Here is a 14,801-nt window from a genome sequence, read left to right as displayed (position 1 = left end):
TATAGGAAATATACTTTTATTTTTAATACTAAAAAGATGTCAAACGATTTTCAGATAAATGTTCAAGACCATGGAGGATTAAATGCAAGTAAAATATTATCAATAACAGTGTTGGATAAGAACGATGAAGCGCCACAATTTGTACCAGCACACTACAGATTCAATATCAGTGAAGACTCTGGACCATCTACTAGTGTTGGACTGGTATCAGCCTTTGATAAAGATAATGATGGAAATTCTAGTGTTAGATATATCTTAGATGTCAATGGTGATGGGAGATTCTTTATTGATGGTTTAACAGGTAACATGACATGCTCTCTTTTAAACATCAAAATTAATAAGAATCACCTTATTGAACACTTTGGGAAGTAAACCAATACATCTTCCCATTTGGGTTCACTGGTATATATATATATATATTTGAGACTACAGCATATATATATATGTGCAAAAACATATATATATATATATATATATATATATATATATATACCAGTGAACCCAAATGGGAAGATGTATTGGTTTACTTCCCAAAGAGTTCAATAAGGTGATTCTTATTAATTTTGATGTTTTTGCATATATATATATGCTGTAGTCTCTGTCTGGTGAGTCAAATAGTAAGTGGATTTTCACATTTTAGGTGTTATTCGAGTTGCCGGTGGATTAGATAGAGAGATAGAAGACAAGTATGTTTTAAAAGTTGTAGCTGAGGACCAGTCTGGTTACACCGGTTCAGCTTCCGTGGTTATTTCTATAGAAGATGCTAATGACGAACCTCCCAAATTTACACATGATGTTTATAACTTTACAGTACCAGAAAATATAGACAATATTACCATAGGAGCTGTAGAGGCAACTGACAGGGATATTGGTTTTAATGGACAATTAACATTTTCTGTCACTGATCCAGGTACATGTAATAATGTATAGAATTTCCAAACGTATTTCTCACATAATTGGTTATGCAAGTATGAGAAACATATCCCCAACACGTATTAAAATGCAAGGTCATGGTGAGGCTATTTGACCATTTAAAAAGATTTAAAAAAAAAAAAAAAAAAAAAACAAAACCCAAAAATAAAATCCCCCCCCCCCCCCAAAATGAATTCGGAGATATTTTGTAAAGATCCCCAAAAATCACAAATTCAACAATAAGGATTATGCGTTTATTTCAGTGTTTTCCATTGACCAAAATGGTAGTATAACGCTGAACAAAATGTTTGACAGAGAAAATATGACAGAATATAAGCTGATTGTAACAGTACATGATGGTGGTAGAAAGAGACAGCTCACAGCAACAACTACAATAGTTATATCTATTACTGATGTTAATGACAATGACCCTGTCTTCTGCTTAGAACATACTTGTCCAATACATACTTATAATACCACAATTGTAAATGAATTACCAACAGGATCATTTGTATTTTTGGTTGCCACTAAGGATCAAGATTTTGATAGTAATGGAACGGTCAGTTATCAGTTAATTGGGGAAACGTCAGTATTGTTTAACATTGGACCCACCAATGGTTTGATTACCACAAAAGGATTTGATTTGAATGATTTAGAAGCCCGTCGTTTTCTATCAAATAATGAAACTAGCACACCTACTATAAGGCTAGAGATTGTGGCAGTAGATGGAGGAGGTAGAAATCAATCCGCCTACCTGGAGATATCTATATTAGTTATTGAAGCTGAAGTTTTGAAATTTAACAAAACAAGTTCTAAATTTATGATTCATGAAAATAAACCCAAAGGTAGGCTGAATTATTTTTAAATCAGACAATCTTAATTATTGACCTGAATGGTTATATACTATTCCATTGTTAGTAGGCCTACAATTAAAAGATCATCAGCGGTCGCAATGTATAGGGTTTTTTTTAGATATCGAAACTTAAAGGGACATTCCGCATTTTTCGTGGGTACACATTTGTAAAAACTATACACGAATCTAGCGAATTATGTCCCTTACCGTATCTGAAAGTTTAAAAAATCCAGCTGTTGAGATTTAACGCCAATACTATTTAAAAACATTACTAAAGTTTTTATGTTCGTTATGCTTTTTGGAAGCTGTTAGAAAACTACTGTGTGGATTTAAGTAAAATAAACGCCTCATAAACGCCTTATAGAGAAACATGTCTCCTATGTATTCTAAAGGTTTCAACAAATAATATCGCGCCATTATAAAGCCAAACGCAAATAGGTCAATTTGTAACCCTTTTAAAACAAATTCAGTTTGATAAAGTAGATATATACATGTAAATAGCATAATTTAGAAATATTTCCAGGTATAATTTACGAAGTTTTTGATAATGAAAACTTTTTACAAAAAGCGGAATGCTATTACAATGTACATTATATAGGTACCTCTGTTGGTAGTGTGAGTGCTTATCTGGGTAATGTAACAGGCGTGAAGTTAACCTACTCCGTTCTTGAAGATGATGCAATTTTCTTTTCGGTCGAAAGAACATCCGTAAGTATAGATTATCTTCGGTATTCGTTTTGAAATTGATATAATATATAAAATTACAATGCCTTAGAAAAAAAAGAAAAGCGAAGCAATCAAAAGAGAGAATCTGACATATCTACTATAGTCTACTATACACTTTGTTGTTTCAGGGAATCATCAAGACAAAGGCGGTCTTAAATAGGGAACTAAATGATAAGTATCTGTTTGTTATTCAAGTAATAGATGACAGGAATCCACAACAGACAGCTTTTACTCAAGTGAGTGATACATTACACTTCAGTATAATCTGCTAAAGCATTACAGCTTCCATGCAATTTTAGGGCTGAGAAAAATATTCCAAAATTCCATGATATAACATCTAACCCATTGAATCCCAAAAACCCATTGTTTGATAAATCCGTCAGTGCTTTCGTTTGTACCTTGTGACAACGACTCTACAATCAAACTATCGCTTACTTTTTATATAATCTATAGGTCCATGTGACAGTTGTGGATGAAAATGATTCTACACCTAAATTTGACCAGTCATCGTACAGTCAATCTATAGTTGAAAACATCAGTAACGTTACAGTTATATCTGTTACTGCTAGAGATTTAGATAGTGGAAGGAATGGTGATGTTATATACTCTATAGTTCAAGGCAATCAGGGTATGTCTTGTCTTACAAATTCTCTTATTGCCCACATCGAAATAGCGAAAAGAAACTATGTAAGGAAGTGTACAACCTGTACAAAAGCTCGAGTATGTTGCAAACATGGGACGCTTCTTTTTTCGCTTGGTAGAATTCTTTTTTCTTCTGCCCCACTGTTATCAGCCTGATTGGGTTTGTTGATTCAGATGATATGTTTCAAATTGATGAAATAACTGGTGATTTAAACCTTATGAAGCCGGCTGATAGAGAAGAGGAAGATGAATTTAATATTATTATCATGGTATGTTATATGTGTTCACTAACTGTGTCAACTGAAATACATTCAAGTAAAATAGCGATTACATGTATTATCCAGCAATTAACCAAAAGAGTTGGCGTCTTGGTTTTGAGTTATATAATGTACATAATCTAAAAGCAGAGTAAGAACTAAAAGTTAAGGTGAAAATTGGATCGCTTACATCAATGATCTAAAAAAATGAAGTTCGGAAAGCAAAGATTATTGAAACAATTTTAACACAATTTTTGTTTTTTGTTTAACCTCTAAGCTGCTTTTAGCCATTAATGCTGTGTTGCTTCTTGTTTTAGGCTAGTGATTTAGGGTCGATATCTCTGAACTCTACCGTTGACGTTACCATACTAATAGAAGATGAAAATGATAATGCTCCTGTTATAAGTATAGAGAAAACTGTTATTTATGTTAGAGAGAGCAAGAGACAGGTCACTCAGGTCAGTTGTGGTCAATAACACACTACAAATAGTTGACCAGATTGTCAGATTGTCTTCAGCTACATAACGCAAAATAAACACACCGACTACGAAAAGGGAGAAAGGGCTAATTATAAATAAGGAACCTCGTCAATCAATTCTGACAACATTGGTTCTGCATGTAAAATCAGAAACTATAGAGCCTAACACTCACCAGAGCACCCATCACATTATGGGAAGATCTGGTTGGTCTTCAATCACACTTCATTTTCATCTCTTCTCAGCTTTTTTGGGTGCTTTGGTTAGTGATGGATATATTTGAATCAACAAAACTGACATTATAAACAAACAAACAACATATTTTTTTCAGATCATTCAAATTAATGCCACAGATGCTGATTCTAATTTGAATGGTGAAGTATTATATTCCATATCAACGGGAGATAAGAACGTCTTTCAAATTAACCCTATCAGTAAGTAGGCACTGTTCAGTAGTAACGTCTAAGGGGCATAAAATGGGAAAAATCTTTGATCTTTGAAAGACACAATTCAGTGTTTTCTTGATCTTCAAAATGTCAAGCTATTACAAGCTCAGCAGAACCTTGACTACAATGGCCACAATTCTTGTATCACTGAAGATGCAGCGATTTGATTGGATTGTACTGTAACGAATACAGTCAATCAGAGCTCTCGACAGAAAGTCTGTAAATTAGCCATAATATTACAAAATGAACATCCTATCAGACTAACAACATGTCTATTGTGTTACAGATGGATGGGTGTCGACAATGAGATCGTTATTAACAAAAGACGAGACAGAATATAAACTAACAATACTGGCATATGATCTTGGTCAACTACCATTGAATTCCTCGATTGATCTCATCATAAGGATAATAAATAGCACAACACCACAGTTCTCAAGAGATACATATTCAATTGATGGCTATGTGGGTATGAAATCTGGAACAGTTCTCAATCTCAATTTAACAGCTGGCACAGGACATTATGATTACCACATTGTTAGTAAGTACACGCATTATTCATTAAATCAAAACGTGTCATGTGTTTCAACATATATTATCCTAGTTTCGAATCAAGATAATTATATTTTTGTGCAAGTTATTTCCCGTGAAATGAATTATGTGTTAAACACTTTAAACATGAGGCAAAAAATAACACCTAGCCTTTGTGTTTCGCATTTACAACGAGAGATCGTTGCGTTACACCAAACTTTTGATCAAATGTTCGACTATTATTTTGTTTTCATTCGTTAATATATATTATTATTAAAACCTTATTATACAGAAGGCAATATAGATAAGATGTTTAGTATTAATTCTACGACCGGTCAGATATCGCTAGTTAAAGATGTCAAGGATCAAAGTGTATATTCCCTGCAAGTTGAAGCTGTTGATTTAGCTGATAAAGAAAGTAAAGACACTGTCAATGTAAGTAGGGACAATAATCAAAAAATCATATTACTTTAATTCAAATTGATTTACATTTTTTGGTCAAGGCAAATCTGTGGAACTCGCCATGTCGTCAAAATTCCATTGCTGTCCCGTTTGTTACAAGCGATTTAGTATTTTACTGAGCAAGATCCAAATATTTTAGAAAATTTCTTGCATTTCTATTTTGTTTAGGTGATAATTTCTGTGCGTCAACCAAATGTAAAGTTTGATGAAATTGAGTATAAAGTCAACGTCAAAGAGAATCTACCAAAAGACTTTCTAGTCATTGATTTAAATACAACAGTAGAGTTTGAAGGCATTGGTGTATTGTATAGATTAGAAGGAGGTTTGTAATTGTAAACGTTTAGTCGAGAATAACAGTAATCTATAATAGACTGGACAAAATACAATCGAGAACATAGGCTACTCCAAAGATGTGATAAAGGGTAGATAAAACTATGCCATATGGTGCTTAACATATAAAGGTTTCGCGAAAGATCCTTACCCAGATTCCACCATTTTGTTTTGATTCTTGTAACTCATTTTGTTCTCATATTGTTTTAGATGATGACCATTTTACAATAGATAAAGATAATGGGTCTATATTTACTAATACATCATTAGACAGAGAAATTACCTCACAATATATACTAATAGTCAGGGTTACTAGTCTTATAGGATCATCAAGACGTAGAAGAGAGGGTAGGTATTTACCACTCTGAAATGTCTGAGCCTGAGTATGAATAACTGAACAAATGTATTCTTTTTGTACAGCAGCTCCTGATAAGCAGATTTGACTTTAACAGTTTTCATGTTTTATTGTAAAGTGCTATTCATACATGGGCAGAAATGCCAAACTGTCTGAACCAAATTTGATGTAGAAATACCACGAACTAGATAGGGAAGTTCCCTCTTAAATGATTCTTATATAAATCGATTTAAAAATGTTATTCCAACATAATTTTGATATTTTTTGTTGTAGCCAAATCTGATACAACTCGTATTATAATCAGAGTAGATGATGAAAATGACAATCCACCATATTTCCCTTACCAATCATCAACCTTAGAACTTAGTATACCACAAGCAGCAAAACAAAACTACCATCTTACAACACTAAAGGTAATATAGACACGTATTGAGGGAAGGTCAAAGAAAAATGCTAATGGTGCTGGCACACTAACAGTCTTTGTCGCCGATTTTTGCCGGCCGGCTACTCGAATCTTGCATGATCCGCAAGTGATTATCGACATACTCGAAAATGAGCGACTGGGGATTAATTGTCTCTTTTTGTGCCCGCAGCCGATCGGCAATACTTATGACAACTCTAATCGGCGGCAAAAATCGACGACCAAGACCGTTTGTGTACCCGTGCCGTAAAATAGGGCTAGTTCAACTTGTTTGGACAATAAAACTAATATAAGAAAGTTGAGATCATCTTATGAGCTAACCCAATCAACACTTTTGTTCGTCATTGCCCCGGGACCACTGCCACATTTCCATGCGGTCGTATTAAACCCCTGACAGGAATTAATCACACTAGGAAAGTGGTGGTTAAGGAGTTAAGCAGGTGTGATCAATTTTCTTTCTTAAAATTGTTTACTCACACACACACATCAGAAGTAAAAAATTTTCCTAATTAATGAGTCCAATCAAAAAGAATTTGGGCTCTATTTAAATAAAATCCACGGATGTTCCCTGTGAGGTGGACATGCCCTGTTTTCTACTCTGCAAAAGGGATTTTAACTAGAAATACCAGTAATACATGCAATAATATTTATTTGGTATACTTATGAGTAATAAAGTTTTGAGCTTCATGATAAATAATGAGTATTTTTTTACTTATTATAACTCAATATTTGTCTTGGAGATCCAACAAAGTTCCATGTTTCGTCAAATATTTTTAAGGCCAATGATCCAGATGATGGAGATGATTTTAATATTGAATACAGAATAACCACTGGTGATGATCAGATATTTAATATTGATAAACAAAGTGGGAAACTAACATCTTTAGTTGATATGACAGATATTGATAAAGATCAGTTTAATTTAGTGATTCAATCGATAGATACCAATTCATCATTGTCTTCAAATATATCACTTAAGGTAATTCAACGCACACAATATTGTAAATACCATTATCTTCTCAACATGTCATATATGAGCCTACTTTATGGGTAGGTCTATTATCCTTTCTATTTCCATATAATTTTTTTTATCTATCGTTTATTTCATTTTTATACGCCCACTTATACTTCCCACGTATATTGTCGGCACCCCTGTCCGTCCATCGGTCCGTCGGTCCGTCGGTCGGTCCGTCCGTCGGTCGATCGGTCCGTCCGTCCGTCAACATTTGCTTGTAAACGCTCTAAAAACTAGATTTTTTGATGGAATCAAATGAAATTCGGTATGTGTATACATATTCATAAAACGAAGATCAAGTTCGAATTTGAGCTATTTTCGACCGTTAGAAGCAGAGTTAATGTCATTGCCCCAAAATCTTTAATATGCTATTACTCTCTTAGTTTTCAACCGATTTTGATGAAACTTAAAACGGATGTTATTGGACCTAATTCGAAAGGTTTACTTCTGATTAAAATTAAGGCTTTTTCAAGATTTAGGCCTCTCACGTCAGTTTTAAGGGGTTATCGCCTTTAACCTCTATACAGTAAGTGCTTCTATCAACATCAATTGCTCGTAAACAAGGAAGGAAAATGAAATTCGGTATGTGCATACATATTTATGAAACGAAGACCTAGTTCGAATTTGAGCTATTTTCGACTGTTAGAAGCAGATTTATTGCCCTTGCCCCAAAATCTTAAATATGCTATTACTCTCTTAGTTTTCAACCGATTTTGATGAAACTTAAAATGGATGTTTTGTTTTTACCATCCGCATGCCGTGGAGGGCGTATATGGCTGTGGTCCACTATCTTTCTATTAAGTCGTTATTTTAAGAATCTATTTGATATTCTTGAATCTATGTGACAGTGTTGAATAGCCAATATTTATATGAGGAACTATTTTCATAAAAAAACTTTGACAACATGTATGTTGTTGGAGTAATTTTTCCCCACAGTGTATTCTTATATTTCGGGGTAGGGAAGGTGTGATTCTCCCAAATTTTTGATTTGGATGATAGTTAACTTGGTCATATAACCTATACTTAAGATATAGATATATTTGTTATTTTGATTATAGATATATGTCGTACCTAATGGTGATAGATATATTTTAACGGGAAATATCACATTACCAGTATTCGTTAATTATCAAGAAATGTTTTTAAAGTAAGTTTCATTGTAGGCAATAAGATTAGTTTTTGATATATTGAATTGAACTACTACGGATGAAATAGAATTTCTGCTCTGGCTTGGGCTGATGAAGCAACTGCAGTCATGAAAATCTGATCGGTGTAGTTGCATTGGCATGCTTTTTATGCGCCCACATAGAAATGTGGACGTATATTGCCGTCGCCCATGTCCGTCCGTCCGTTCACATTTCTTGTAAGCACGATAGAGGCTACAGTTTTTATCCGATCTTGATGAAACTTAATATGCATGTATATATTGATGAGATCTCAGTCAAGTTCGAAATCGGTTATAATCGGATGAACGGTTTTGCCTTGTAGGCACAATAGAGACTACAGTTTTTATCCGATCTTTATGAAACTTGGCCTGCATGTATGTATTGATGAGATCTTAGTCAAGTTCGAAATTGGTAATAATCGGATGAACTGTTTCAGAGTTTTTGCCCTTGACTTGGTAAAACGCGGCAAATTTGCCTTGTAGACACGATAGAGACTACGATTTTTATTCGATCTTGATGAAACTTGGTATGCATGTATATATTGATAAGATCCCGGTCAAGGTTGAAATTGGTTATAATTGGATGAACTGTTTCAGAGTTATTGCCATTGACGTAGTAAAACGCGTCAAATTTGGCTTGTATGCACGATAAATACTACAGTTTTTATTTGATCATGACGAAACTTGGTATGCATATGTATATTGATGATATCTCACTTGGTGATTGGTAACAATCGGATGAAGGGTTTCAGAGTTATTGCCCTTGACTTAGTGAAAACTTGTCAAATTTGGCTTGCAGGCACGATAGAGACTACAGTTTTTATCCAATCTTGATGAAACTAGATATGCATGATGAGATCTCAGATCCCAGATGAACAATTTCCGAGTTATTGCAATACAGCGATGAGACATTGTTCATGTTTGAATTTGATGATAATTTGATGAACTGTTTCAGGTAATTTAAGATAATTTAAAAATTCATTCTTAAGCCACTAAAGATTTTGATATCATTTCTGATAGCTGGTAGTGGGCGTATGTTACTTTGTCTGGCAAGCTATCTTTTGATATGTTATCTGCACATCTTTTAGTGTTTTCATCAGCCCCTCTGATCGACATCCATGACAGATTGAAATAAACTTGAAAAATCCGAGGATGATACCTCGACCGTTGCGAAATCGTTTTCATGACACACTAATGCCAGCTTAGTCTGGGTTTAGTTATTTTTTTCCAGATTAGTAAAGAGAAAGTGACGATGACATGATCTTAAAACCCATCAACAATTAAAAGATGCGCAAAAATAGACTCGAGGTCTATTTTATCACCTTATTACATTTTGTATTGAGTTTTTGATGATTCTTTCAGGAACCTTAGTGCTATTCTCAATATGACAGTAGAGTTAGATAATGTTCAACCCCATGCTAAAATAGAAGATGGAAAGAAAGTTATTGATAACGACAGGTGTTTTTTTGTTTAAAATGATTATTGTTTTGATCTTAAGCAACTTGCTTGTTATTCCAAAAATGACATCATCTAACGCATTTAGTAGATCTAGTTAAAGACATGGTAGTGAATGTTGTCCCCTAGTTATTTGAGTAAATGCAACTCCTAGTTTATTATAGGCAATATTTTCAGATAATGTACAGATAAGTTAGAAAATCATCAGGTTTTATGTAAAGTCTTATTTTAAATATTTCAGAACTGATGTGTACATCAAAGCTTCTTATAGGCCTGAAAATGAAAAACTAGTTCCATGGCATGTTATTCAAAGGTAACTAATTTTTCAGTTGGTACAAAAAAAGACTGAACACATAGGTCAAGGGCAGTAATTCAGAAAACTTTGTTTGATAAAACTGCATTGGTGTAATTAATGAGATAATTTTAATATTTACCCAGAAACGTATTATCTCAATATCGCCGAATACATTTTAGCTTTCATAAAGCTATAAATGCTTACCATAATTCATCATCTGTCACAGATGGTGGTTATGTTTGTCTCTTTGCCGGTCATCGTTGATCATCAAGGATATATGCCAAAGTTTTCTGTAAACATATAGAATGTTCTTTTCATTTAGGGAAGTTCGGCGTAAAAAGAAAGCAATAGAAGAACTATTCAGTAAAGGCCAATCCTTCGTAACAGATGCTACACCAATCAAAATCACCAACGATGAGGGGTCAATAGGTATTCCGGAAATGACATTGTTGGGGCTAGCATGCGCCATATTTGTTGGATCAGTCATATCTATAGTAATAGTAATTAGATCATGGACAGTGTAAGTATGTCTTTAGCATATACGATAATTTTTCAGACATTTAACAAGTTCCTCTAATTTCCCAGCAAATTATGATAATTTTTTCTCACTATCTTAACATTCCCAATCTAGCCCCTTCCCTTCGCCTTTGTTATTACATAAGACATTTACTAACGAGCTTTCATTTTATAAGACAAGAAGCCAAACAAAATAAGATACAGATGGCGTTGATGGCACGACAGAAAATCAGTAGAGAAACAACATTTTCTGATACCATTTGTGATTCAGATTCTGCTGTTATGGAACTGTAAGTAACTACATACAAATTGTGGAATGTCTCAAATTTTAGTAAAACATATAGCTGAATTAACGCCATAATAAAGCTGTGAGTGTTTCATTCATTTGCTATTTTGTTCAAAATCTAACAAACCGTTTCAATAACAAACGTGATTTATCTTAATTTTCTTCCGACCTTCTACTGAAGTAACAATAATGATCTATTTTGTTATCAAGAGATGCTGATAGTGTTGATATTAATGATATAAACCTAGAGAAATACGTGAAATATAAAAAAGAAACAGAGTAAGATAGTTGTTGTGCTTGTTTATTTGTTTGAATGTATGTAGATTTAATATGAAATGTAGATTAGTTGTAGATAAACACATTTCAGTGTTCCTGCAGCACATTTAACTAGTGCGGCCACTAGATGGTAACGCCTTGAATATTCACTTTACTATGGTGGCACTGATTAGACACGAGACCAAGTATTTGTGGTCTGAATAAGCTACAAAAGTGAAATAAGCTACATTACAAAACTCTCGAAATCAAATGATGACTTATAAGGCCCTATTCTACGGGTAATGGAAAATGACAGAAATGTCAAGAAATAGTCGGCAAATCTAGTCCATCTATTTTGGTTGGAGGATGGAAGTACTTTTGAATTTTAGTTTAATAGGTCGACAAGGATGTCAATCAAAATGACATATCTAAATATATGGAAGGGTAATTGTTTCCAAAGAAGGTACATAAGATCCTTGACTACTTGTCAACACTAAGTAACAGATTATTATCTACAAAAGCTATCAACGTTTAACTTGTAAGAAACAAATTGGAATCTACTAATGACACAGATACCCTTCCATATTTATCAACAATTGCGAAAAAAAGAAGATGTGTTTTATATCTGTGCTTTTTTTTTAACCGATTTTGATGAAATTAACTCTAAGGGAGTGTTTCTAACAATCGAGTTAGCAATTTGTATAAAACAATTTTGTAGTCCAGAAACCTTTCTTTTCAAAACCTCTTTTTAAGATTGTTATTAATGACCTGTCACATTTTTCAATCATTGAACATTTTTTAGATTTCAATAGCACATAAAGCATGTTGATTTTTATACGCCCACAAGGAAATGTTGCTCATTATTAAATTTGATGAACTGTTTTTGAGGTTTTGCCTTGACTTTTATATATTATTAAGCTTATTTGAAAATTCATAATCAAGCCACTAAAAATTTATCATCTCTGACAGTTGGTAGTGGGGGTATGTTACCTTGCCTGGCAAGCTATTTTATTCTTTACTTATATATTAAATGTGCAGGATATAATAACCTTATTCACTTACCCATTCAACCCATTTTTGTCTTTTTTATGCTTACACAGGATGCTGTATTGAGGTGATTTGCATTATATCTTTTCCCAGTTATTATAAACTGGTTGTTTATAAAGTAAAAATTTAAATGATTATTACAATCTTTGAATGATGGATGTTATTTAGATTTTTATTATGATTTGTAGACATGTGCGTCATGAAAGAAGTTTTTGGCACGCGTCATTTTTTTTCCATTAAAATCACGACCATTGATTTAAATCCACAAAAGAAGAATTTTTGAGACCTTCAATACATAGCAAGATTTACTGTGAGAGTGTATCTTACATGACAGGTTTGCTCTAGAAATTTCCAGAACAAATGTAACAAATATAACATCCTTAACAAAAGTGAAATCAAACATATTCGTGCGTAGCTTTTTATATGTTTACAGATAGAAAACAAATTGTGGAAAATTTCCTCCCAGAAATGTCTATTCTAAGTTTGTTTTTCACTAAGAGACATCGATGTTTCTTTTACAGGAATCAAAATGAATTAAAGAAAAGGGTATCATTTAGATTATTCCAAGACATCGAATCTCTGAATTCAGAACCAGTGCCTGAACCAGAGTTGGTACTTACTGTGACAGAGGAGCAGGAGAAAACTCTTGAGTTTGGTAACGAAACCTCGGATGGTGATACAGTGAGGCTGCGAAATATTATTCTAGCTAAAACTGTCATGGATGTAGCTAGAGAAATACACTTAGCTAACCAAAACCGAGGAACTGATTCAGCAATGAGCAGTTCCAAGCCTGGCGAAGACGATTGCGGGCAAAAAAAGGTAGTTTCTGAAAATGATTATTGTAAACCCATATCGAACGTTAATCAAGCGTTTATTGAAGATCAAACACAAACCAAGGTTGCTTCAACTGATAATGATCATACCCAAAAAAATTCAACAGGAAGTATCAATACTAGTAAATATACTAGCGAGTCATTGTATGAGACTATTAAGGATGTTGAAGATAATAAATATGAATTAGCTGAGGAAAGTGAAGACACAGACTTATAAACTTTATAACACACAATATTTTCCATGTTTGGTATTTTAGATTAATGTCTGATTCGGAACTCTGTTCCTGTATCAGATGAGATGCGAATAAGAGTTTTGTATTTGATGTCTGAATCGGATTTCTGTACTAGATGCCCCGTTCTTTCTAGATATCCGGATCAGACTTAAGTACATAAGTCCTGAATCGTTGATGGCTGGATTAGATATCTGAACTAGATTTCAGACTTCAGTACCAGATGTACCGATCAGACTTCAGCACTAAATGTCCCGATCAGACTTCTGTACTTGATGTCTAGATCAGGCTTCTGTACTTGATGTCTGAACCGGTCTTCTGTACTATGTGTCTAGACCGGACTTCTCAACATAATTTACCCACATATATAATAGTTATTTAATAATAACCATTATTGTTTATAGCCCCACGTATAGCTCGAGATCAATTATAGTCTCATTCGTGATTCAACTCTCAACATTCAATTCATTCTATTTTCATTGTCTCAAATGGTTTTCATATCACGCGTGACTTTTAATTATTTATTAATCATAGAAAATCATGGCGACGATTTTGTCTTAACCTCATAAGACAAAAATACATATATATCAAATTGTATGAAAATAAATTTTGTTTGTTACTCATATGAATAAACTTACAAATAATACATTTTCTCCTGCGCATAATACCTAATCCCTAATCCAGGAGAGCATTTATTATTTTTACACTGTCCACTTTAATTGCTATTATCAATCTGACTCAATATTATCTAGCAAAAATTAAAAAATAATCATCACACGATGGATCGTATGCAGCGGTATTGAAGCCCAGCGTAGTATCTTTGGGATTACAAACGCCATTTCCTACCAGACCAAAAATCACGCTCGGTCATATACTGGAACAGGCGACAGACAAGAAATAAAATATTTCCATAACGATGTTATTTCGTTTATTAACATGAACACAAATATGGACATCCTTCAAACCAATAATGATCTGTACATTTAAAGCAAAATAATTCCCCATCACCTTCCGATCTTATCTTCTTACTGTCATGTGAGTAATAGTTCAATTCCAATTTCTTAAATATATATAATTACACGTATTCTTCATTGACAACAATTAACAAGTATAATATATCAGCTATTTATTAATATATTTATTTATCATGTTTTTGATTTTGCAGATATCTTGTTCTTAAATAATATACTTTTTAATGTCTCTTGTTAAATATCAATACTGTATATATATAAATATATATTATAATCTCTCCTTTCAAATATAATTAACTTTATAACAGTCCATTCGACATGT

At 33.4% G+C, this 14,801-nt stretch overlaps 1 protein-coding gene across 1 annotated transcript; it reads left to right on the top strand.

Annotated features, from left to right (window-relative positions):
- Positions 1-36: 36 nt before the first annotated feature.
- LOTGIDRAFT_161952 (hypothetical protein) lies at positions 37-13,495 on the top strand (the record flags this gene model as incomplete). The annotated part of the gene is made up of 21 exons (XM_009057826.1): positions 37-301; positions 641-910; positions 1,176-1,757; positions 2,289-2,473; positions 2,620-2,727; positions 2,945-3,119; positions 3,308-3,402; positions 3,708-3,848; positions 4,198-4,300; positions 4,599-4,853; positions 5,136-5,278; positions 5,474-5,627; positions 5,846-5,983; positions 6,264-6,403; positions 7,190-7,390; positions 8,485-8,573; positions 9,954-10,049; positions 10,288-10,359; positions 10,664-10,861; positions 11,004-11,147; positions 12,967-13,495. 21 exons carry the CDS (start codon positions 37-39, stop codon positions 13,493-13,495), a joined length of 4,083 nt encoding a protein of 1,360 aa, XP_009056074.1.
- Positions 13,496-14,801: the final 1,306 nt, after the last annotated feature.

This window comes from Lottia gigantea, assembly GCF_000327385.1.
Source record: "Lottia gigantea unplaced genomic scaffold LOTGIsca_31, whole genome shotgun sequence".
NCBI classification, from domain to species: Eukaryota; Metazoa; Mollusca; class Gastropoda; family Lottiidae; genus Lottia; species Lottia gigantea.
This window is presented reverse-complemented; position numbering and strand designations above follow the sequence as displayed.